The sequence below is a fragment of the Furipterus horrens genome, unplaced genomic scaffold, assembly GCF_987537825.1.
Source record: "Furipterus horrens unplaced genomic scaffold, mFurHor1.1.pri manual_scaffold_4, whole genome shotgun sequence".
Lineage (NCBI taxonomy): Eukaryota > Metazoa > Chordata > Mammalia > Chiroptera > Furipteridae > Furipterus > Furipterus horrens.
In genome coordinates, this window is record NW_028327174.1 from 196,802,790 (window position 1) to 196,830,515 (window position 27,726).

General features: G+C 38.6%; 1 protein-coding gene across 1 annotated transcript; it reads right to left on the bottom strand.

Moving 5' to 3' along the window:
• Positions 1–94: 94 nt before the first annotated feature.
• On the bottom strand, positions 95–27,673 carry PPP6C (protein phosphatase 6 catalytic subunit). The gene is made up of 7 exons (XM_090274719.1): positions 27,487–27,673; positions 15,613–15,708; positions 8,800–8,865; positions 7,645–7,786; positions 4,763–4,842; positions 4,381–4,590; positions 95–3,447 (listed from the first exon to the last, which is right to left on the bottom strand). Exons 1-7 carry the CDS (start codon positions 27,559–27,561, stop codon positions 3,199–3,201), a joined length of 918 nt encoding a protein of 305 aa, XP_090130845.1. The 5' UTR covers positions 27,562–27,673; the 3' UTR covers positions 95–3,198.
• Positions 27,674–27,726: the final 53 nt, after the last annotated feature.

Sequence of the window (27,726 nt, forward strand, 5' to 3'; positions counted from 1 at the left end):
GGATGATGCCTTTAAAGAATGGAACACTTAACTCAGAGTAAAGTGCAGAATAAGAAAGTTTCACTTCTGTTTACTAGTCAAGCAATCAAGTGAATGAATAAGCATTTTTTTAATTTAAATTGTGTTATATAAAATACTAACTTCTTGTTGGGACATACTACAGACTATGCATTAGATAAAATTTCTGACAAACTTCCTATAATACTTTTATTAATTTACACTGAGAGATTATAGCACCTTTCATCCAAAGAACTGAAGGTGCTTTACAAACATTAGCAGTTAAAAAACAATTACATTTAAAAATCTGCATTCTTGCTGTTAAACGTCTTCAACTCCAGGTACACAATTTTCTGGAGGCTGATGTAAAGCAATTCTATTTCTCACAACGAAAGAGGCTCAGAAAGTTTAGATTTGCTTTCACAATACAGGCATTTTCCAAAACCTGGTGCTAGGCTTACAAAGCAAAAACACACAAATCTTAATGCAATGAACAATATTTCAAACCTTACTTCAAAAGCAAAATGCAGGATTTAAGACGTTGAAATCTTCCAACAGTTCTAGACATCCAGATGGAGTAGGAGCTGATGCAGGTCGCATATTAGGTATGCTCTTGATCCAGGCTTTTTAGGATCACACCCAAATTAACACATTTCAAGTGGTGAGATATTTCAGGAAAAAGCACTAATCTATAAAAAGCTAGCCAAGACTATATTAGGCAAGTAAGGAAAGGGAGTGATTGGCAATTAAAGTAGACAGTTCTCACTAGAGCCTAGGATACTTTATTAGAAACCAAGTATATCATAGGCAAATAAAAAGTTATTACCCCCATTAATACAACATAAGAGATTTTACATTCAGTCTAGATACAGGGAGTAACAGATTCTCTTGCCTGCAAACCTATGCCTTGCAAGTATCTTCCACCACCTGATTGCTCTATACAGTACATAGCCCTTATTTAGGAGAGGAACCCAAATATTCCTTTTAGGCTTACAAAGTCCAATACATTCACTCTCTCTTCCCTTTACATGTCTAATAATAAAAACTTTTTTTTTTCCATGCAAAAAGCCATTATTCAGTTGAAAAGAAAAAAAATCAGGCCAAACAGAGATGGCAGTTAAGGAATGGACAGAACATTATTGGCACATGCCCAAATAGTGACAAACATATGCAGTACACATGACTTAAAAACAAAAGTCACATTACAGGGATAACTAAAAACAATGACATCAATCTAAGCTATGGAGTGTCAAATGGGAAGGGAGGGTTACTGGTTTTATTGGTACAACTTAAAAGCAGAGGAGAGCAAGCACTTAAATACAATTTATGGTAACAGAAAAAAAAAATACTGCAGAAAGCTGTTTAAAGACCACACCAAGTTGTCTGCATCGTTAATTTCCAGTGTTTAACAATTAGTAAAATACAGAGCTACATATCCCTGTAACATTAATACCTTTCCCCCTGAATTACGCTGGGCTCAGGGCAATGACACAAAGCTACTGACCCAACAGTTCAAGTGTGTGCAGCAAATGTCTTCGCCACTTCTTTTATATAGCTATACAATTAAAAAGTCTACAAGTAGCCAGGTGGTTGGGGGAAAAAATTGAAAGTGTTGTGCTCATTTAATAAAAGAAAACCCTGATGAAAAATTATGTGCCAAGAAGCGTAGACTATAAAGATTTTTATTGCATTTTTAGATAACCTGGAAGTTCTTATCCTGAAGGGGAAGAGTTGGTTTTCAAAACTACCTGAACAGATGCTAAAGTGCTTTATTAATTGGCTGGCTTCACAAAGATTTCCTGGAATGACAAAAATTAATTATAGTAGTAAAATGATACCAACTATTTCACAAAATGATAAATTCCAACCTCATTTATGACCACAGTCATAAGAGACACTGGAACACTTGTCCTTATTAAGTGGACATTGCATATCAAGAACTGATCATCACAACCCTTTGGATAGTCGAATTACTTACACAAAGCTGAAACATAGTATCACAGACCTTTACAAAAAAAGGACAATTTGTTTCCTTCTACATTTTTTTAAAACCTGCTTCAGATTACAGTTCACAAATACAAGAGTCCTGACTTTTCAACCTTTCCAGTTGCAGTTAAAAAAATGAACACTTTCTATAAGTTAAGGTCAAGTGTTACAGCAAGAGAATGATTCCTATTGAAAATACATAGGTTTTACTTAATGATACTCATGATAGATTGTAAACTGGATTGATCACATTCTACTCAACTGGTATCAAATGAACACATCAGCATTACAAGTATTAAATGTTTTTCTATTACTATAGAGGATATAAACCAAAACATTAATATGGCAGTTATGTTTTTAGGCACAGTTTAGTGATTCTTTTTCTTAAATAAATAGTACTGAATTTCATTTGAAGTTTTAAACTCAATAACCAAAGGGTCAAGAACTCTAAGAGGAAAAAACAAAAAAGAATAACTTTAAGCTAACAATGTAAGCTGTTTAAAACTTCTAACACTTTAACCTATCTGAATTTAAGATTACTTTATTAAAAAATACAAGGAATCTGAAAAAAGATCAATACAATTATCTTAATGTACAAAGTCATAAGCTGTAGCAGTTTTTAACTGAAATTTAAAAACACAACAAGGAGGGCAGCCCTTTAGACCAATTTATTTTTTATCCATTTAAAATATCATCCAACAAAGGACAATGAAGTTTACAGCTGGGACAAGTATACATAACTCTAGGCATTTGCAGTCCATCATGCCCACTGAATAACAACTTTGCTGCTGAAATTTCTTAAAACTTACCAAACTAAAACAAAAGGCTGAATGATACAAAAGGAGGAGTATTTCAGTGTAGTCTTTTCTGTCAATTGGCTTTTTATAAAAAGGAAACACATCTTGTTTCCCCTAGACCAGTAAATAAGCAAGAGCTACATGCAGCAGTATGAGTATTAAGACATTTCTCAAGTCTTCTCAGATGAGTCCAAGGTGGGGATGGGATGGGGGAGAAAACTGATAGAAAAACATTGCTATAGACACCATAACAAACAATAAATTTAGATAATTTAAAATTAAAAAAAAAAAAAAGGCAAGAGGCAGCATTTCAGCAGCAAAGTGCTCCATAAAAAGTATATTATAGAGGGTAATACACAAAAGTCGGGATAAGAAGAGGGCAGGAAAATGTGACCGGTCAGCAGGATGGGCTAAGGCCTCAAAGGAAATACGGCGTCGTCGTTCTGGGAGGAATAACACGTTCTGAATCTGGAACTGCCCGGAATAACTTTGGTTCTCTTGTATTTACATCTTTGAAGACCATGATCGAAGCAATATTTCCACAGCGATAGCAGTAATTAGGAGCAGACCATACTGTTACCAGCTTCTCATCAAACATGAACTTATAGCCTTCGTGCACTAGTTGGTGTGCTCTGCAGATGAGTTTTAAGTTGTTGATATGAACAAACTGCAATTTAGAAAGGTTTTGTTAAGTATTCAGCATATTGTTTTAAAAAAATCAACCTACATATACAAGAAAATGAACAATTAAATAAACTATAAAGCCTTTTACTACATACGGCTTTCATGACTGTAAAACCCATTCTATAGTTACCCTCAGTAAGTTCAGTAAGTTATAGGCCATAGTCACTTTGGCCTGAGTCTATTAAGGAGGAGTCATAGAAATCATGCAGTCACATAATTAGAAGGTTCGGAAAGAAAAGCATTCTACAGGTACTGTCAGATATGAAACAAAGTTTTATGGTTTAATAATAAATATACTGCGACCGTATTTATCATTTACTGAGGGTTTAGTATGGTTCCTACAGAAATTCTGACAGGAGATTTATTATCCTTTTGCAATTTAAGGGAACAGAGATTCAGACAAGATAAATAACAAGTTATTTTGAATTTAGCTCCCTGATTCCATGCTGGATTACTTCCCAATATAGCTCACCCGTGTGTTTGTGTGTGTGTGGACATAGTTGGACCTCAAAAAGTTGCCTACTCACAATATATACACATATCAAGTCATTATGTTGTATACCTCAAACTAATATGTCAATTGTATCTCAATTAAAATATAAATATTAAAATATATATTTTTAAACTCAGCTATCTTGCCCTTGCTTAATCTCATCATTTAATTACAATATTTGGAAGAAAAGGAATACTGTTTTACATATATTACCAAGTAGATGCTGCAGAAGGTACTTTCATTACGTCACCTCGTCTAACCACTAAGGAAATACATACATATATGATAAACTACATGAGAAATTTGATATCCATAACCACCACTGTTTAAACTAGCCTAGAAATCTGTTACCTACTGCCACCATAGTTCTGTATACAGTCATCAGCAACCAACAAATTGCTTTTGTGAAAATGCTGACTTTACCTCATTTGTGACCTTTGCGCCAAAAAGCCAACCTGCTCCTCGGGGACTAATAGCCCAAGTATCCACATCTTCAGGATCTGACCAAACCAGATCACAAAATGCTCCTTTATGAGGAATTTCTTGGTTCCGTTCAATGGTTCGAATTTGATCCAGTGTTTTGATATCAGGAGATAAACCACCATGAACACACAAAATCTGCTCATCTATTAACTAACAAAAAAGAATAAAAAGTTGAACATACAGTAATAAACTCAGTCACATCTAAATTCATGAATGAATCCTAATAATATCAATATAACTAAAATGGTAATTAGATAAAAATATGCAAAGTGCTATTGGCAAGAAAATACTTGAGGTTTTAAAAAGGTTTATATAAACTTACAGCCGCTACTGTGAGCATGTCAAAAACTTTGGTACAGTATCTCCAGGCGTTAGCATTTCCATATTTGGTTTGGCACTCATCTATTAAAGAAATGGGAGAGATCTCAGTAATGCAGTTCTGAGCCTACTGATAAAAATAAAGAATATATTAAATACTAGAACAAAAGAAATTCAGCTTAAACTAGTAAGAGAGTAAGAGAGTTCAGTTTACCTTTATAATGACAAAATATAAAACTAAAGGGTTATAAAATTATTTTCAAATCTTTCAATATCTGCCTTAATTGTGCTCAAGGAAAATTCATATTAACAATCTCAACAATTCTTCTTCAAAGAACTTAACCTTGTTTATTAAAACTTTCAACCATATTAAGTGTTATAAAAGCAGCTTTGTGTTTTTAATGGCTGAATTCTGTTTCAAATCTGTAAGGTCCTGGGATTCTCTGGAGCAAGCACACAGAATTTTTATATAGATCATTTTTAATATATGTAAAAACATATTCACAGATTTGGGATACCACATATATGAACATATATATGTGTGTGTACATATATACACACACAAGGTCTGTACAGAAGGTATCCAGCCATGCAATATGAAAAATAATATTGGAAGAGGATACAAGATACAAGAAACAATGTACACAGGACAATGACGCCACAGTTCCCTTCAAAGTAGGCACCTGGGGACCTCACACAGTTCTCCCAATCGCCATCAGCTGCCTCGTCATATTTTCTTGAATCTGATTGACAGTCTGAAATCTCTTCCCTTTCAAAAGTGATTTTAGTTTTGGGAAAAGCCAGAAGTCTCAGGGCACCAAATCTGGGCTGTAGGGGCACTGAGTCACCTGGATGATATAATGTTTCACAAAAAAACTCTGCACAAGACAGGCACATTGTTGTGATGAAGCCGCCAATCACCAGCTGCCCATAGCTGCGGCCTTCTGAGTCACCCGAATAGTTTCCGCAGAGGAATGTTCAAGCTTAAAGCAAAATTTGATGTAGATTCATTGCTCTACTCACTCAGTCATTTTGAATGCAATGGTCAACACAATACACATGCTCACTCAACGGTGTCTACCACCCCCACTGACTAGTACAGTGAAGTCGTCATAGTTCATGTATGCTCATTCCAGTCCACTCTTCTTGACTGCCAGGTTACACTGATGTCCCGCACACTGTTCTCGGTATATTAACAATGGCCAGACTTTTTCCAGACAGACCTCATTGTGTATGTAAAAGCATATTCATTCAGCTATGCATAGAACAGTAGCTTAAAAATAACTCCAAAATCCAATGTTAAAGGGACTGGTTAATACAATTATAGGATAACTATACAGTATGATACAATGCAGCTATAAAAATAATATTAACGAGGTAAAAAGGCAGGTCACAATATTAAATGAAAAAAAGGTGTGATCCCATTTTAGTGTGGTGTATATGTGCACACATGTATGTATACACCAAACACACACAAATATGTACATATAGAATAGAGTCTCAAACTTGAGTGTGCGGAACATTCACCTTCAGTAGATTCAAGAGTCCCAACCGAAAATACCTGCAGGGGGCCCATAAACTACATTTTTAACAAGCACCCCAGATGATTCCAATGAGGTAAACTGAAGACTCACTGTAAGGCACAGATCTATTACTTGGCCAGAAAGTTCATTTAGTACTTTCCGTACAATGGTTCTAGCAGTGCTTAGTTGGCTTTAACTTTATTCGAAACAATTTTGTTACTGTATTGTGACAGCTGTCATCTCAGCATGCATTTAAAAAAAAACATCAAAATTGGTGAATTTTTGTTGCAGCATTTTAATATTGGGTCTGCTGCATGGGCAACAGCAGACCCTCCATATCACCCTGCCCAGGCTCTGTAGCTTCAGCTCCACTGGAGAGGACACTCCAGCGTCATCGCAAGATGTCGATTCAACACGGGAGGAGACAGATAACGTGTCACTCCCAAGTTGGACTGCACAGCCATTCTCGGCGGTGCAGATAGACTCTTAAGAAGCTACACCATCGTCTCTCGAGACGGACGGCTGCCGACGAATTTTAATATTGAAGATGGAAAAGATACACAATAATTTTTGGGGTATTATGCTTTATTATTTCATGAAAGGTAAAAACGCAATTGAAACCCAAGAAATGATTTGTGCAGTGTATGGAAAAGATGCTGTGACTGACTGAACATGTCAAAAGTGGTTTGTGAACTTTCTTGGTACTACTGAGATTTTGGCCAAATAATTCTTTGCTGTGAGGCTGTCTTATCCATTGAATAAGACTGTTTAACAGCAACCCTGGCCTCTACCCACTAGAAGCCACTAGCAGGAGATAGGCAACATACTCAAAATAGCCAAATAAATAAAGTTATTGGTGAAAATGAAAAATGTGTCTTTTTTCCCTTAGATTTTATTTATTGATTCTTAGAGAAAGGGGAAGGGAGGGAGAAAGACAGGGAGAGAAACATCGATCAGTTGCCTCTCGCATACCCCCAACTGGGAACCTGGCCTGCAACCCAGGCATGTGTCCTCACTGGGAATCGAACCAGTGATCTTTCAGTTCTCAGGCAGGCACTCAATCCGCTGAGCCACACTAGCCAGGGAAAGTGTGTCTTTTATTTTATGGAAAAATCTTAATGGACTTTTTGGCCAACTCAATAGAAAGATGTAGACCAAAAAGTTAAGAACGGTGCTCTTTCTATGGAAGATTTTCCACTGACTGAGGGAAGAAAGGAAGTTAAAGAGTGAGAAAGAAGAAAAAAGTTATCTATATTTTCTAATTTTACAATAAAGCACATGTATGACTTCTGTGGTTTTTTTCCCAAAGAGGAAAGTATTGTAAAACAATATAGAATAAAGAATCAGAAAAAGAGGGTCTTACCATAAAATCCATACACCTGTGTTATCTGTCTACTCTCATGATTTCCTCGCAAAAGTGTAATACGATCAGGCCATTTAGCCTTTAGTGCAAGAAGGTACGTGAAGGTCTCCAAACTATAGTAACCTCTGTCTACAAAATCACCCTGTGAAGGAAAAGTTTACAGTTATAAACAATACAACAGCAACAGTATTTTTTAAAAATTATACCAAACTGCACAAACTCAGAGACACTGTCCAAAATAACAAAAATGGAGAATTATACATTGAATTATTTGGACATTGAGTTTTAACAAAATTCAAATGGAAGTTAAAAGGTTGTTTTTCCTAATTGTCTGTGCTAGTCTACGATTTAAGAGGCCTACAGGTACCTGAAGTACAATTCTCTCAATGATTTTCCCTGAGAAACCACCAGTTTCCAATTCTCTATTACCTACATTAACAGGTGTCAAAAAAAAAAAAAAAAAATCATATGTAAATCCAGATTTTAAAATAAATTTCAAAAATAATTTTAACTGTATCAGAAGAGCTGCCAACCTGAAAATAGGTGGGTTTTTTGGTGTGGTTTTTTTGTAAAAGCAAATTCAATAATTGTAACAGTTTTCCATGTTCAGCTTTGTATTTAACAATGACATATGATGACAAGCCCACTAATGTTTTACTTCGGCCAATATTAGACCAAGAGGAAAACAGCTAAAAAAATAATAGGAAAGTGACGTAGAAACTTTCAGAAGAAAGAAATATGACAGGATTCAGAAAAGGTAAAACAGTAACATTACATTCTGAAAGAAAAGTAAATTTGATTCTTAATAGCAAGTGTCTATCTGTGTATATTCATCAATCCACAGATTAATAGATATAAAAATGAATACTCAAAAAAGTCTGGTAAAATAAAAGTAATGATTTATGCCTTCAACCAGCGTTTCTGGGATATTTTTCTGCCCGGCCATTACGAAGGGCTACGACCTAATCCTATGTGCACAGCAGCTTACTAAAGCATTTATTCTCAACTAGAGGACATGGAAAAATGGAGAAAAGCATAGAATTACCTTTTCAGATATTTAAATAGTCATTATCACATGGCAGAAGTTATTTTATAATTTACATGTAATAGATCTTTTTTTTAAATGAGTACTGAATATCACTGGTGTTTACATACCATAAATATGTAGTTTGTGTCAGGAACCTGACCTCCAGTTCTGAATAGTTCACAAAGGTCATAAAACTATAAAAGAAAGGCAATATATGTTGATTATGAATTCCTATGAAGGAGTAAAATAATAAAACTGAGAGCAAACTGTGTAAAGAAGCGGTTTATTAAGAGGACTCCAAATATTTACATTAATAAGCAAAAAAAAGTATAAGCAAAACTGCCAAGGACACAGCTCCCAGGCCAAAAATAAAAAAAAAAGGCATGAAAATAAAGCTCACAATTACCATTAAAGTTATTCCTAGATCATTACAGGCTTCTCTCTCCTCACCTACCACTTGAGAATTTGAAATCATTTAACTTACCAGTTACCTAACTTGTCAATAAGCTAACCTAGCTGTCCCTTCACATATTTAGCACCTATTTCAATGAGATAAAAAGAAACAAGTAGGTAAAAATTTCTTCCTAAGAATAAACTTACATGGCACTTTATGCCAAGAAGAACAGATCAACCTGCCCTTCTACACTCTACTGTTGGAAAAATGTACGTTCATGGTCCACAGATATGGAGTGTTTTCTTAATAACCAGGAAAGACAGAACGGTATATTTCACCATATTCTATCTGACTAAAATTGGTAAGTGACAAACTGTACATTTGGTAATTTCAGTCAACTAAATTAATCTAATTCTTAAAGAAAACTTGTTTTTGAAAAAATATTTTGCATTAAAGGAACTGACTGTTATAAACTGTACCAACTACAACTAATAATTTCCTAGACATTTATCTTTTACACTTGAAAATAAAATTTCTACTTAAATTTTTAATACTCAAAGCAATAGCAATCTTAGCAACAATAATAAAACTGAAATTTAAATGGTAACTACTGAAATAAAGCATTCCCCTTTATAACACTTACATAAGTCTAGACTTAAACAAAACTTTAAAAAATTAAAAGTTATCCAATCTTCTTAAAATTAACAAATAAGTGAAACAAATGCTTGATCTCAGTCAAATGGTACACTATTATTTTTTTTCAAAATATTTGCCGTCCATTTCTACTATGTAGAGTCCCTCCCTTTAAAAGGAATATGATGTGTAGGCATCATATGTGTCTTTACATATTTTATATATATACACATACACATAGTATGAACAGTAAAAAAGAAATGTCTATATATACGAGGTCTGTCCAGAAAAAATCCAGCCATTGTTCCTATAACGAGAACAGCGTGCATGACACTGACGTAACCTGGCAGCCAAGGACAGTGGACTAGAATGAGCATGCATGAACTATGATGACTTTGCTGTACTAACTAGTCAGTGGGGGACGTGGGAGGGGTACCTTTGTGTGAGCAGGTATGCTGTGTGACCGTGGTGTTCAAAATGACCGAGTGAGTAGAGCAATGAATCTGCATCAAATTTTGCACTAAGCTTGAACATTCCTCTGCGGAAACTATTCGGAGACTCAGAAGGCCACAGCGATGGGCAACTCGTGATTGGCAGCTTCATCACGACAATGCACCTCCTCATGCATCACATCTTGTGCAGAGTTTTTTTTTGAGAAACATCAAATCACCCAGGTGACTCAGCCCCACTACAGCCCAGATTTGGTGCCCTGTGACTTCTGGCTTTTTCCAAAACTAAAATCTCTTTCGAAAAGGAGGAGATTTCAGACTGCCAATAAGATTCAGAAAAACATGCAGGGCAGCTGACGGCAACTGTGAGAACTGTGCCTGGTCCCAAGGTGCCTGCTTTGAAGGGGCCCTGAGGCACCATTGTCCTGTGTATCATACTACTTCTCTTGTATCTTTTATCTTCTTTAGTATTATTTTTCATATTATGTAGCTGGATATCTTCTAGACAGACTTCGCATACATACACACTCTCAGTATATAGATACGTGTGTGTGTAACTCTGGCCTAGTAATTCTACTTCTTTGGCTATATCTTAAAGGTAATAAAAAAAAAAAATCAAATCTGTGTAAATGTATAAAAAACGTGTTACAACAGCATTTAGAATAACCAAATAAAAAAGCTTCATGATTAACACTGGCAAATATTTTAATAAAGTACAATCTACCAACTCAAGGACTATGACCTTATGCAGTCATATGTAACAATTATAATGGAAACTATGTAGCAAAGTAGAAAAATGATTAGGGAAAAGAATGGAACACAAAACTATACCTATAACTACACAATTTTACTATGTAAAAACTGAGTATGCATACACACAAAGTCAGGAAGGGAACATTAAGAAGTTTTATGTAACAGTTGCTTTCATAAAAGTGTGGTAGAAGAGCAAGTGAACTTTTCTACTGATGTTTATAGAAACATATTTTTGAATAAAAGCTTTATAAGTTTCCATGTACCCTGTGTACATTTAATAGACAATCACAAATTCTGCTTCTGGGACACATAGTTCCTACTCCATATTAGACGTTTTTTCCCCAAAATTATTTAATATAATAAACATTTACCAAGAACATGTGCAGATAATTAACCTGTCCTACATTACTAGAAGCCCACCTCATCCTTTCACAAATAATTTCTACCATCTATTATGTGTTTTTCATATCACACACTCTGTAAATGTTCTCATTTTAAAACAAAACCAATCCTGAGAAGTGGACTTTATTCCATCAGTAAAGGCAAGGAAATAATTGGCTAGCTCAGTAGTTCTTAAAACTTTTTGGTTTCAGAATCCATTCATAGTCTTAAAAATTAGAGGTTGCCAAAAAGCTTTTGTTACAGAGCGGGGTCCCCAAAATTCCTGAGTCCATGTTTTGGGGGATAAGGGGATGGGACTCAGTGGAACACAGCCATTTTTCCTAAGAGATACCTTTGCATGACTATGGCTGGTAGCTAGCATCTTAGTTACGCAAACAGCTTTGGTTCTTCCAAGGCCCCAAGGAGATGGGAGGGGTTTTGACCATAGGATGGTGAGGAAAGAACTTATGAGGCCTGCACGCACAAGGTTATAAGAATGGTCAGAACCGGTTACCACATCCACTGCATCACAGGACACAGTCAGGGATTTAAAAATAAGGTGACAGCCATGCAGAAGGAGAATCATGTGGTTCTGAAAGGAAAAGGGGGAATGCCATGCCGTTTTGAAAGGACACGGAGCCATGCAGTCTAAAAGAAGGAAAGGGAGGCCCTGTGGCCTGGGCTAGTAAGAAAGCCGGCCTGCTGCTGCTTTAACTGTGTCCACATAGCAGACTCCAAGCTGCCAAGAACTCCACTTTGCAGACCTGGACTTTGAACTTTTCTGGACTGTACCAGGATCCGGTGCAACATGGCACATGCTTTCCTTGACTGTTATACAGAGGCTGATGACATCGTACCCCAGATCCTGAAGGAGAGAGCTGACAGATAACGGATGGGGAACTTCTGGGCATGGTTTTGGCTTCTAGCCTTTTGGGGAACAAGGGAAGTGCTGGGTCCCGTAGGAGAACAGGGCTCTGAGCTGAAGTGCTCACTACCCTCCCAGGTTGGAATATTGTAAATAAAGACCTGTTTTCCTCAACACTAATTGTTGGGTCTTACACCAAGGCACCACGTGAAGGAATCCCCTTTTGCTTGGTAACACTTTTGTTTATGCAGATTATATCAACCAATATTTATCATATTATAAATTAAAATGGATCATTTTAAATTCATTTTAAAAACCAATAACTCATTAAATAGTATCGTACACATATTTTTAATAAAAAATAAACTGTTCCCAAGACAAAACAAATTTAATGAGAACAGTGGCACTGTTTTACATTTTTGCAAATCTCTTTTATGTTTGGCTAAATACAACACAGCTAGATTCTCATACCCTGCCTCTGCATTCAATCTATTGGGTTAAGCTGATTTAGTATATGAAGAAAATTCAGCTTTCACACAGTTATGTGTTACAAAAGGAAGAAGTATTTTTATCACCTTTAGAGATAATGGTGCATATCTTTTTTAACATAGCAAAACTTGAAAAGTGGTCTTACCATACTCAGATAGACTGGTGTTAATACTTTGAGTGGATAACATACTAGTCATTTGGAAAATAGAAATAACATTTCATTACACATCATCAAAAACCATATTTATTAACACGCTATTATTACCACTCATCTCATCAGAAAAGTCTTTAAATATTATAAATAAACTGTTAACTTCGTGGTGAATTCACAACTTGTAAAATTCCAGCTTTTCATTTGAAAACTCAAATTTTGGCACTGGCATCAAATACTATCAATGTGTTCCCTGAAGTGACTGGCTCACCACTTCCTTCACTTTTACAAAAATGGCTGCTAAATACCCAGTTAGCCATTCCCTCTCTCAAGTAAAAATAGTGTTCCATAAAAAGAGAGGCTAGCTACTCAGCTCGTAAGGCAAAGAGCCGCACAAGCACTTCTCACTGAGCGAGCAGTCTTCCTTTGGTATGCAGCGCATATGCTGCATGCAGACTTCCTAGTTCAGCGCATGCCACAGAAGTACCTACTCAGGCTTGAGAGTCATGATTAATACCACTGCTTCATCAAGGACAATAATCTGTGATAGTGGTATTTTCTGTCATTGTGCATGCATGCTGGTACAGAAGACAAAGACAATCAGCAGTCTGGTGCTACTCTCGATTCGTGCAGAGGTACCAGCAGTTTTACCCTCAACTGATTTTGTAACACCTTAGGGACCCCCAAGGATCCACAGGCCATACTTAAAGAACTCATGAGCCAGCTGAAGTGGCTTCTTAAACAGCTAGTATGCTGCCAGGTCAGGATTTACACCAAGCTCTGTCTGACGCTGCAGTCTACCAGCTCCTCACCAGGTTATACTGTTTCGTTGCTTCTCAGCACGACAGTTGGCCATTTTTACCTGCAGATTCTGGATTCTGTATTGCGGACTCATCCCCACTCAGCCAACAGCAAATTGAAAATATTTGGGGGCAAGCAGGTGGGCGGGATGTTATGTTTCTGCTGACATGTACCATGTAGTTAGGCCTACGATGATTGTGTCTATACTGAATATGGACAGACTTTTTTTTCTTGTCATTATTCCTTAAAGTATATGGGGGGATGTGCATTGGCTATATGTAAATACTATGCCATTTTATATAAGGGACTTGAGCACCCCAGGATTTTAGTATATGTGGGAGGTCCTGCAGCCAGTCTCCTGAGGATACCGAGGGGCAGCTGTATATACTTGCCAGCAAGTTTATTTATACTCCTAACCCAATCCTGCAATTCCAGAACTGGCCCAAGGGAAAGACAACTGTACAAGTCCTAAAGGGCGCATCTTACATTTAGTCTATGGTTAGAAGCTCCACAAGTCCCATGCTTTTGATTAGCAATTGTTTTAAAGGGTCAGGTACAAAAGAAACAATGTTCACAGTCCGGTGGTAGTTTTAAATTAACATAGGCTACTGGGCTCTCAAATGAGTTTCAAATCTCTGTTCTGTCCCTTAACAGCTCTGAGAGTTTGGGCTAATTCTTCAATCTTTCAGTCTCAGTTTCCTTCTCTATAAAATGATCCAATCTTATAGGACTCCTGAAAAAATTTTATATGGGACATGGAAAAAAAGCACTTTGTTAAGCTCAAAACATAAAATAAATGTTAGCAAAAACTGAACATTTGGATGAAGGCATATATAATATAGAAATATAATTTTATATTTTAATTAATTTTTGCAACTTGAAGTTCTCTCTAACATCCTGGCCTTTGATCATACCTGTAATTCATATTAATGAAAAATTCTTGATAATCCCTCAATTTTAATATAAGTGGAGAAAAACAGTGCTTGGTTTATTCTAGCTTTTAGGAATGTGTTAAGGAACCTTATGTTAGCAAAATACAAATGTTTATTATCTTTTGGAGAGAAGGTACATGAAAACTTTAAGAAATCCACTCCTAAAATCTACTAACAGATTACAGATGACATAATGGGGACTCTATTTAGAAGCTGAGAACATGCAGAGCTGTCAGAGTTCTTATAATTTCAACCATTCAGAGAACAGATTGAAAAGCCAAAAACAAAAGAGCACCCTCTAAGTAGTAAAAACAGGACTTTAGTCACTGAGCAGCACCCAACCACAACCAATTTACCCATATTTCTGCTCTTTTGGGCAGTCATATGTAAGGCAGGGAAATTGCACATAAGACAGTTAGTCCTGTTAACACTCATAAATACTATATTGTTCACACCGTATATATGTCTTGTAGCCCCAACTCCATTTTATGCACACAGCCACCTAAGAGCATTCATTTTTAATTCCCTATTTTAAAAAAACTTTATAAACACTGACAGTAAGAATCTAAAGATGAGGTGTGCCCCTCCTGCCTTGAAACTCTTAAAAACGAACAAACAAAAAAAACAGATGAAAAAATAAATGAACTAAATCTCTCTCATCCCATTCTAGAAGTGACTTGCTATGAAATCATGCACCAACAATTTTCTTTCTGAACCTTTGCTATTCTCAATCCCACTAAGGAAATGATAAATTTTCAACAAAATATGACAGGGTTAGTGCCTAAAACCAGAGCATCTCCTATAAATCTTAAAACACGAGGAGTCCACATTTGTGTTTTTTATCTCCCCCTTCCCACAGAACAATATGCTACATTCTATTCACTTTGCAGGTATAATTCCAACAAGCTCCATTAATAATCTGACCACTGCTTTTATTTGCTGTAACAGTAACCAGGAATTGTGTCACGCAGACTGAAGCAACCGAGCCAACCACCGACTTATTTTTTGTTTGTTTGGTTTTTCTGCAGCACAAGTAGAAACACGCATGGACGATGGACAATACAAAGCTAAAAATCTACTCATAAAATGTTACCTGTCCATGTATGTCTCCACACACTGTTACTGGTGTTGATACTGGCTGAACATTTGACTCTTCCAAGAGGAGGTCACAAACATAGTCACATAGCCGCTGTGAGAAGAAAAAACAAAATGCGATCTTTAACTACAATATTAAAACTAAGGATCATATGACAAAAAGAACTAATACTTATATTGTGTTTGATAGGAAAGGAAACTGCCCTTTGATGATTCTGGGATTATGTTTATGATAATGAACTCCCAAAGTTTACAACCTACTATTAGTATTTTTTAAAACCCTAATTCACTTGCATGTACCTTACAGTTAGTTCCAAAGAACAAATATGCCATGTTTGGCCTGTACTTTTTTTAAGTCTTTCATTACCACCTTCTTTCTCCTCATTTGGCCAGAATAAAGAGCACTGCTCTTTTTAAGTTAGCATCATAAAGTAGCAATTAATACTTTAAAAAAATTTTTTTCTGCTACTGTACAATTTAATACATAAAATACAGTGATTTTTTAATCCTTACCCAAGGACACACTTTCATTGATAAGACACATCAAGTGGTTGCCTTCCTGTATGCACCCGACCAGGGATCGAACCCATAATCCAGGTATGTGGCCTGACCAAGGGATTGAACATGAAACCTTGCGGTGTACAGGACACCGCTCCAACCGAGCCACCCAGCCAGGGCAATACAGTGATTTTTTAATACCTATCTCAGGACCTTATCCACTTTTCTGAGGCATAATGCCTTGTTCCAATAATACTTGGAATATTTTTTTAGATACACTCAACAAGCCTTCTCAAAGAGAATTCCACCAAAGGTATCTGTAGAAGGGCTTTGCTGTAATTTGTTCAAGAATAAGCAGAGTTTTCTGTTTGTTACCATGAGGTCTGCATGTTGTCAGACACTTGTCCCGTCCACGCTTTCAGATTTCACATCTTTTAAGAAGAGTCCTAACTTCCATCGGTGAAGACTGGCGCACATCCCATGAACACAACTTTAATGTTTCCTCCAACACATCCCCTGACACAAGTCACCAAAGCAGCTCATCTCCCACTCTTCTTTCCTCAATGCATCTCTGGGAGAGAAAAGTTCTCTATTTCTTACAATGTTGATCTTTCTGTTAATATTTGTCCACTCTCAGGAAAGTGGTGGTTACTTATGTATTTGAGGGCCCTGCTGACTACATCTCTTTAAAGATCAGTTATTAAAATGTTACCCAAACAAACCCACTATAAATTCCACCCTGAATTAAAGTCAGATTGTCCTTTAAAGAGGCCTGTCCCCACCCTGCATTATACCGCCCTCCTTCCCAATTTCTTTTTCCCAAATTGCACTTTAATGTCATGCCATCAACCTGTAGTAAGGGACATTGTAGGAAATAGTCTCCTATATAGCTTGTCACTGTGAAGGCTATTAACAAGGTACACAGGATGCTGTGATTAAACAGTTGCCTTCAAGAAGGACCCAGAAGAGAAATGTCTGCTTTTAGAGAGAGGAATGGGGAGAGAGGGAGAGAAGAAGAGGAGAAAGAGAAACGTTAATTTGCGGTTCCACTTATTTATGTATTCACTGGTTGATTCTTGTATGTGTCCTGACCAAAGACAGAACCCGCACCCTTGGCGTATCAGGACAATGTTCTAACCAACTGAGCTACCCAGCCAGGGCAACTCCTGGAATTTTTTAATCGATCAGTTCCCTTCTTTCAATGCGCCCCTAGAAAGCTTAGGGTCTAATCTCAAAGGAGTAACCTGATCATCACAGCTTTTATTTTATATATGAGAGTATATTACATTTACTGTTGGCTCCATATTAGTTTCCTACCTTTATTTTCTCTTTGTCTCACTTATTCTGAATATAACTTATCTTGCCATATTGAATGCATCTTTGTAAACCACTCTATATCCTTCTGGAACCAAGTGAGTTATCACTTAATTCACATGTGAAACTAATCACAACACAGATTCCTGAGGGACCCTTCATGGTTCCCATATTTGAATGTGCCAGAATTTGCACCCACATATGATTGGCTCTCCTAGCCCATCATGCCTCCTAAGCTGCAAGGAGATAGGCCCATACCCCCAGTACTGATCTGAAAGTAACAGCAAACGATAAAAACCATCACTGTGAAACTCTGCCAATCTCAAAGGCCAGCGAGTGTCTAGAAAACACATGTAAACTACTCAGGCAGCATCTTTAACCTGAGGCCAGGCACGCTGACTTGAGTAAAGTAACAGCTGCCTCCTGTGACTGCCACTTCTGCAGTCCCAACTGAGGATTGAGAATTAAGTCTCTAAGCCAAAACCACTGCTTCTCCTCCCTCCAGCTCAGCAGTAGCTTACAAATTGTTACCAAACACAAAAATAAGAAGTCCATGAAATCTCAGCACAAACTACATATGTCAGCCAACCTTATGTACAGTGGCCCCAGTTCAGAACCACTGGTCTAGACCTTTCTCCTGAGTTTACTACTACTAGAACAGTGCCTGGAGCACAGATGGCAATCGGTAAATATCTGTTAACTAACCAGCATGTGTATCCAAGCCTTCTGAAGATCTCTACCTCTCAAATTCAGTATGGCCCAAACCAAACTCCTTCACATTCCTTAATCTAATTATAATATTCACCAAGTAATCCATGCCAGAAACTAAGAAATTATAATGAACTCTTTCCTCTCCCCCATCACCTAGACCTACTCTGTCAACAGATCCTATTATTAACCTTCTTCATTTCCTTTTAAACATCAGAATCCCTTGTTACTTCAAGTTCTCATGTCACCTAGTCTTTTGTTTCTGTCCCATTCCAATCCATGGTCCACAATGTTGCCATAATAGTTCTAAAACCTAGTGTCACTTCCTTAAAAATCTCTCAAGGGCACTCCTCTGTTTATGGCAGTGTTTCCCAAACTTCATTCAGATACCACTGTCACTTCTACTACATACAACAGTGTATTCCTGTAATAGATTTCTTTGAATCTACTTTATTTTTGGTTAGTCACATTCTAAACAATATCAAAAAGTCACAGTATGGTGTTTTCCCCTAAAATATAAAAACATTTCAAAGTGTTATCCTCATACAACCTAAAAGATAAAAGGTTTAACAGCATTATCTCCCATGATTTGTCCTCTGCCTGTCTTCCCAGCACCTCTTCCAGGCATATTAACTGTCTCAAATTCCCTGAATCAACCATGTTCTTTCTTTCAGGTTAAGCTATTATATGGCACATGGTATTTATTCTGCTTACATGCTCTTTCCTTCCTGTTTTGTTTACCTGAACATACTCTGCTCATCCTCTCATTTGCTCCTCCTTTGTCAAACCATCTCTAGCTTCCAAGTTAGATGCTGCTTCTATGTTTCCCAATATCCTGGACAGCCCTCTATTTTAGCACAGCATGAAATGATCATTTGTTTACTTCTCTATCTCCCTTACTCGGCTGAGGGCCCCTCAAAGGCAGAGAGAAGTATGGGATTCTACCTCTAGCACCAAGGAGAACACTACTTGACACAGGAAACATTTAGAGAAATGTTTGTTGTAAAGCAGAACAGAGTTTGATTCAACGAGCCTTAACTGATCATCTGTCACATCCAAGGCAGTGTTCTAAGACTGTGGAGAATACAATAAACAAGATGACCTTGGCCCTCAAGAAGCTTAGTCTAACTGTAGAGATAGATACATGTGCTATCACACAAGACAGAACACATACTCTAAGTGGTACATACAGAATTACATCTGTCAGAATGGCCATCATTAATAAACAAACAAACAAGTGCTGGCGAGGATGCGGAGAAAAGGGAAACCTAGAGCACTGTGGGTGGTTCAGCCACTGGGGAAAGCAGTATGTAATTTCCTCAAAAAAACTAAAAATGGAACCGCTTTTTGATCCAGCGATTCCACTGCTGGGAATATACCAATTCAAAAGAACTCATGCATCCCTATGTTCATAGCAGTGCTGTTTACAATAGCTAAGTGTTGGAAACACCCAAGTGCCCATTAAGCAGATGAGTGGATTAAAAACTCTGGTATATTTACACAATGAAATACTACCCAGCAGAAAGAAAGAAGGAATTCCTACCTTTTGCGACAGCATGGATGGAACTGGAAACTATTATGCTAAGTGAAATAAGCCAGTCGGCGAAAGACAAATACCACATGACCTCTTTATAACTGGAATCTAATGACTAAAATAAACTAATGAGAAAAAAAAAACCACAGACATGGAAACATGGAAGAGACTGACAGCTGCAGGAGGGGACAGGGTAGAGGGGAATGGTGGGAGGGACTAGTCAGAGAGCGTGTATGAATGACACATGGACATGGACAACAGAGAGGGGACTGTGGGCAAAAGCAGTGGGCTGGGTGGGGAGGATAAAAGGGAAAAAATTGGGACAACTGTAATAGAGTAATGAAAAAAATAAAACGTGTAAAGCAAAAAAAAGTGGTATGGAGGACTTCTGGCCAAGATGGCGGTGTAGGCAGGCATGGTTCATCTCTTCCCACAACCACATCAAAATTACAACTAAAATATAGAACAACCATCACTCAGAACTGTCAGAAATCGAGTTGAATGGAAGTCTGACAACTATGGAATTAAAGAAACCACATCCATCCAGACTGGTAGGAGGAACAGTGGCGCTGAATGGGCAGGTCCCTAACCCGCATGCGGTAGATAAAAAATTCAGGAGAAATATCTCGGGAATGAGGAGTCCCAGCCCCACACCAGGCCCCCCAGCCCAGGGTTCCACTGCCAGGAGTGTAAGTTGCCTTAACTTCTGGCTGCAAAAACCAGCAGGGATTGAGTAGATGGAGGAACTTCTGGAGTCCCAAGCAGTTGCTTTTAAAGAACCCACACATAAACTCACCTACTAAGACTCACTCCCTCTGAGCTCCAGCACTGGGGTAGCTGCTTGAAAGGCACGAAAGGTATACAAAGAGGAACTGAGGTGTCTGGCATCAAGGTGAAGATAGGCCATTGTCCCTTTTCTGAACCCTCCCACAACAGAGCCAGCCAGTTGGTGCCATAAATGAGACTCCATCAACCTGGCTGACACTATTTGACCTGTCTTGAAGATCCACAGGGACTCTGCCCCACTCGACTTATGAGAGTACAGGGCTGCTTTTCCATATGAAGAGTTGGTCTTGGCTCATGCTTCACAACTTCCTAAATCCTCTCAAACAAGCAACAACTGGCCTCAGTAAGCCCCAGGCCCAGCACTAGCAGCAGCCAGCCTAGAGTCACAGCTTATCTTTACCTGGGAATCTCCAAGTAGCAGCCACCTCAGATTGCTTTACAGCTCAGGTAGGGTGGCCCTAGGCAAAACACAGGTGGGAGCTGACCTTGGCCTGCACCACCTGGGAAACCCCAGGGCCAGCACACCTAGTGGTCAGCTACAGACCACGTTGGAGTACCACCGCCCTGAAAAAGAGCTGAACAAAATGGGGATAAGCAATATATCAGAGGTATAAGCAATATATCAGAGGCAGAGTTCAAAACACTGTTTATAAGGATGTTCAAGGAACTTAGTGAGGACGTCAGCAGCATAAAAAAGATCCAGTCAGAAACAAACAATACACTAATTGAAATAAAGAACAATTTACAGGTAAACAACAGAACAGATGAAGCCAAGAATCGAATCAATGGTTTGGAACATAAGGAAGCAAAAAAACAAACAAACAAAACAAACAGAACAAAAAACAATCAGAACAAGAAGTCAAAAAGAATCCAAAAAAACAAGGATATGTAAGCAGCCTTTGGGACAAGTTCAAGAGATCCAACATTTGCATCATAGGGGTGCCAGAAGAAGAGAAAGCAAGAAGTTGGGAATCTATTTGAAAATACAATAAAAGAAAACTTTCCTAATTTGGTGAAGGAAATGGATATGCAAGTCCAGGAAGCACAGAGAGTCCCAAACTAGATAGATGCAAAGAGACCCACTCCAAGTCACATCATAATTCAAATGTCAAAAGTTAAAGATACAGAGAGAATTGTAAAAGCAGCAAAAGAAAAGAAGTTAGTTACCTACGGGGGAGTTCCCATAAGACTGTCAGCTGGTTTCTCATAAGAAATTGTGCAGGCTAGAAGGGATTGGCAAGAAATATTAAAATGATGAAAAGCAGGAACCTAGAGCCAAGATTGTTTTACCCAGCAAAGATATCATTTAGAAATGAAGGGCAGATAAAGAGCTTCCCAGACAAGAAAACTAAAGGAGTTTACCAACACCAAACCAGTATTATAAGAAAAAGATCAAAACTATGAACAATAAAATGACAAAAATACATACCTATCAATAATTGAATCTAAAAAACAAAAGATGGGAATGGGGTGCAGGGGGATGGGTGAAGAGGTGAGGGGATTAAGAAGTACAAATACACAGTTACAGAACAGACATGGGGATGTACAGTACAGCATAGGAAATGGAGTAGCCAAGGAACTTACATGCATGGCCCATGGACATGAACAATGGTGGGGGAACTGCCTGGGGGTGTGGGGGTACTGGGTGGAGGGGGGCAAAGGGGGAAAAAAGATCAAGACAACTTTAATAGCATAATCGGTAAAAGATATTTTTAAAAGTGATATGTATGGAATAAAAATCCTATAGAGCAAAGGTTAGTATAGAAAAAAAATGGGAGTTTTTAATAACAAGTACACTCAGGTGTGTACTCCGTTGAGTCACTGTGGCAAAAATCACTTAAACTTCACCAATTCATCTACTCTGCCTATCACAATTGTGTAAATTATAGAATGGACATGAAGGTGCTCAGAAGCTCTAAGGAGCTATGTAAATTCCAATCACTGCTAGTAATTCTATGGAATCCAAGAAACCCTACATGGAGAAAGTGGCATCTGAGCTAAAGCTCAAAAGAGGCCTGGACCGTATTGCATAGAGCAGCGGTTCTCAACCTGTGCGTCGCAACCCCTTTGGGGGTTGAACGACCCTTTCACAGGGGTCGCCTAAACCATTGGAAAACACATATATAATCACATATTGTTTTTGTGATTCATCATTATGCTTTAGTTATGGCTGGGGATTGCTGGGGGTCACCACAACATGAGGAACTGTATTAAAGGGTCGCGGCATTAGGAAGGCTGAGAACCACTGGCATAGAGGAAGCATAAGTGGTAGTCAAGGGCGTGAAGCCAGACTTGCCCAGATTTGAATCCCAACTCCTCTACTTACTTACTAGCTGTATGACTTTGGAAAGTCACTTAATCTGTCTGTGCTTCAGTTACCTGTTTATAAAGCAGGGCAAACATTAGTAACCAACTCACTCAGTATTAAATAACGTAGTTTTTGTGCTCTGTACATATTAAATAGGTGACAGAAACAGACTGAAAAGAAGCAAAGGAGGGAAGTACAGGGCATGTGGTCAGAAGACAGCAGTGTAATGTGCTTAGAATACAATGTAAAAAAAAAAAAAAAAAAGGTGATGAAATGGAGGACATACCTAGAAACGCAAGCTATTTGCCATCCTAAAAAGGCTACTAACTATATGAGAAAGATCTCTGCAAGGAGGCTTTCCAACCTAATTCATGGATTAGCTGGACATCCTCAGGCAGGTTATTAACTCTACAAAGCTCAGTTTTCTCCTCAGTAAAATAAGAACAGTACAGAACTAGATGAACTCTGATTCCCTCTGCTCTGCAATTCTAGGAATCGGGCTACGGAGTTGTTAGAGGTATATACTGTTCCATCCAATACCTAGAGTGACATGCAGCTATTGAGCACCTCAAATGTGACTGGTCTGAATTAAGATATGTCATAAATGTAAAATATACACCATATTTCACAGACTAAGTACAAACAAGGAAAATATTACATTAGTACTTTCATATTAATTACATGCTGGAATAAGATTAAAATTACTAAAATTAATTTCATCTGTTTCGTTTTTACTTTTTTTAATGTATTTTCAGGCTCACATTTCTGAGTATTTTATTTCTATTAGATAGCACTGTTATACAGTCTATTTTCAGATAACATAGGAGAATGTGATTCTGTAGCCAAAGCAACAAACAAAATGCAAGGCATTATGAGACATCCTGAAAATACAGAAGACTCTCTGTCCCTATACAAAGCCATGGCGTGTGCCTAAGTCCTATACTATGTTCAGTAGTCCTTGCATTACCTGAAAAAAGATACCATGCAAACCAAACAACTCTGGTAAACAGAATGATCAATAAGACAGGCAATAATGTGAGTGACAAGTATGTATGGACAGATACAAGTGTGGAAAGATAACGACTACAATAGATGATGACAATCTATAAAATCAGGTACCGGCTGAATAAGAAGTTACAAAAAGCTGTTCAACAAATGTGAGGAAAAAAGCAAGACAGAATTCTCTAAAGCTTTATGGAGGTATTTCAAAAAGAGGTACAACTTTGCAGAGCAGGTAGTCTTCTATGAAAAACTCAGGGATGGCTCAAACTAAGCATAAAAGTGGGTTCTAAAAAGATTACACTGATTATTAATTCATAAAAGGCAGTTACTAAGGAATTACACAATTCTTTATGTTGCATCTCTGAGATAGACACTAGTATTCTCCCAGTCCCAACCACGCTGTCTTCAGTTCCTCAGTTAAAAAGAGAACACCAACTTAACATGCAATTTCTTTGTTTGAATGTCACCTTTAAAAACCATCCAAGAGATCTGACAATCTCCAAGTTATAGAACCCGTCACCCGCCTAAGTATTGGGTTGGCCAAAAAGTCCGTTAACGTTTCTCCCGTAAAATAAAAGACACATTTTTCATTTTCACCAATAATTTTATTGATTTGGCTATTTTGAGTATGTTGGCTATATTCCACCATTGGCTTCTTTCTAGTGGTACAAGCCAGGGGTGCTGTTAAACATCTTTAAATGCATAAGACAGCCTCACAGCAAAGAATTATTTGGCCAAATGTCAATAGTACCAAGAAAGTTCACAAACCACTTTTAACATGTTTGATCACTCACAGCACCTTCTCCACACACTGCACAAATCTTCTTTTGCCTTTCAGTTGAGTTTTTAGCTTTCTTGAAATAATAAAGCATAATACACTGAGAATGTTGTGAATCTTCTTCCATCTTCAATATGAAAATGGCTGCACCAAAATTCACCAATTTTGGTAAGTTTTTTTTTTAATGCATGCTGAGATGACAGCTGTCACAATACAATCTAATAAAATTGTTTCAAATGAAGATAAAAAGACAACTAAACACTACTAGAGCCATTGTACGGAAAGAACTAAATGAACTTTTTGGCCAACCCAAGACTTAAGTTTAAATATTCAGTACACCTGTCCTTTATCATTCATTCTTCCACTTAGCCAGATATGGAATCTGTATCTTCCATGATCAGCTCTGAAATCTTTATTGTGGAATAGAATCACATGACCTCTTTTTTAAGAAAGGTTATGCTTTGGTCCACTCACTTTTATTTCATTTTTATTCCTTCAAAACAGTTATGTAGATTTGCCTAGTACTAGCGATTTGACCACTTCCAATTTAGGTATAGAGAAATCATGATTAGGTTTAAAACACCCTACGCATTTATGATTTTATTTAATAGTACCTCCAACTTCTAGTCAGTTTAAAGCACAGTGAATTTCTACCAGAACAAACCCTTTCCGTAATGATCATTAGGCGGTCCCAATAATTTCTTTTCTTCCTCTGACAGAATCTTTTACTTTGGCTTCAAAGCCTCTGAAAAGGTGCTCTTGGAATACTTTCTTGGCTTGCCTAATTTTAGTTTTCACTTCATGCCAAGAAGTAGAAACAAAATTAAATTTCTTTAAATACACCAGAGAGGAGCAAATTAAATCACAAGCAAATTAATGTGATAAAAACAGTTCCAAGACAAAAAAAAAAATTCCACTTAAAAGAAATCAGCACTGGCTGATGTGGCTCAGTGGATTGAGCACTGGCTTGCGAACCAAAGGGTCGCTGGTTCAATTCCCAGTCAAGGCACATGCCTGGGTTGTGGGCCAGGTCCCCAGTGGGAGATTGTGAGAGGCAACCACACACTGATGTTCCTCTACCTCTCTTTCTCCCTCCCGTCCCCTCTCTCTAAAAATAAATAAAATCTAAAAAAAAAAAAAGAAAGAAATCATAATTTTCCCCAGTAGTTTTCCAGAAGATTTTTTACGTTTATTAAAAAACATACATGCTAAATACTGTCCAAGTGTAAGGGGAAATTAAATGATTTAATAATTATATTTCCTTGAAGTGGGAAGGAAATCTAATGTTTATCAAACTAAGAGATCTGAAGAAAATCCAAGTGATCATCATCCACATCATTTCAACATCCAATTTCAAGCTAAGTTCAAGCTACGTTTTCATAATAAGCAACATTTTACTAATTAAAACACACAAAGCTTAAAACAGCTTTACATATGCTAAAGAACAGAAAAGTTCACCATGATTCACTGATATGCAAAAACCCACTTTGCCCTTGGGATTAAAAATGCTACGAAAAGGTGTCTGGTCAGTTTTCCACGAACTGGGTACCAGTGTTGGTTGCATCTTTGTTTCCTAAAAGAGCACCTAACAGAAAGAAGCCACAGAGGACGCAGATGCGCACAGAAGCTACATTCCTACTGATGTTGGCTTTCTCCTCATTTCCATGAAAGTATCGCATTAAGAAGGGGAAAATGCGCAAGAATGACTCCCCTAGCAGATCGCACATATAATTTACCTACAAGTAAAAATAAGTTCCATTCACAACTGCTCCTTTGGCTTTCAACATTTTGCGTACTTGTTGACTGTCGTTAAATATCAACTTCCTGTATCAAAAGGGATAGTAAAACACAAAAACCTGTAATATCTTCCTTAAAGGATAAAAAAAAAAAAAAAAAATTTTCACGGACAAAGATAAATGGCTTTAAGCCCAGGGCTTAAAGAATTAATTAAAAAAAAAAAGAAAACACGCAAAAGCTACTGACAGTCTACTCACCTCACAGCAAATGAAAGTTAACTGAACAAATAAAATAAACAGGAGCACTTACCACTAACACCGCGAGACACCTAAGCGCTGGTTTAACAAACGCAAGAAAATAGAAACCCTTGTCAAAGACTTCCATTCTGTCCTTGAGCCACACACACCTTTACTGTTCCTTGGGTTCGGCAGTAACCAAAAAAAAAGAAAAACGACAACTCCCCTGCTTTAGGAAGCCGAGAAAATGCAATCCTGCGTAAAGAAGGGGTCATGGGGGAACCGCTTCGAGGACAGCAAAGTGGCCGGGCTGACCGCGGGACCGCTCAGTCAGCCGCTTCGATGAGCCCACAGCGCCCTCGAACGCGGGACGCAAGTCCGAATGGGCAGAAGAAAACCCAACACTCCCGAGAAGCAACTGGGAGGCGTGGAGGGCAAGCGAGACGCCTTGACAGTCTCTCCCGTCTCCACCCAGAGGCTCCGGTCCCCCGGCTGCCCCGTCCTCGGGGATCTAAACACCGGGGCCGCGTTCCCGGGGCCGGGACATCTGTCAGACGCCCGCCCGCCGCCCCGCGCTCCTGTCACCGCCTCTGGAGGGATGACCCCGTGCCGAGGGCACTGCCCGCTGGGGCTCGGTTCGGACTCGGGGTGAGCGCAGACGGGGTTAGGGGAGAAGGGTCTTCTCTGCACAGCTGTTAGGGCTCGGAGCCCAGAGGCAGCCGAAGGCCAGGGGAGGCAACCCTGGGGCAGAGGCCGCGACAGCCCCCGGGTTACCCGGCACGGAACCGGGACAGCATTCGGCGGACTCCCGCTCCTCCGGCTCCCCTCGCTATCCGCGCGACGCCAAAACGGAGCGGGTCTCTCGGCACCGCGTCAGGCCCTCCACCATGACGGGACGGGATGCCGGCGGGCGCCCCACTGCCGGAAGGGGCGAGCCCCGCCAGCAGCGCTCCCGCCCCGACCGAGCTCACCTTCAAGTCGTTCTCCGGAAGGTACTTGCACAGCCGCGCTATCTCCACATACTTGTCCAAGTCTAGGGGCGCCATTTTGGAGATAACAAGCCCCGACGGCGGCGGCGGCAGCGGCGGCGACTGAAGTAGCGGCGGCAGCGGCAGAGGCCGAAGCCGGAACTCTTCCTACGTCATGTCCGGCCCATGAGAGGCGTCTGCGCAGCGACGCAAAGCTTGACCCGAGTCTCCCGGCTCCCTCGG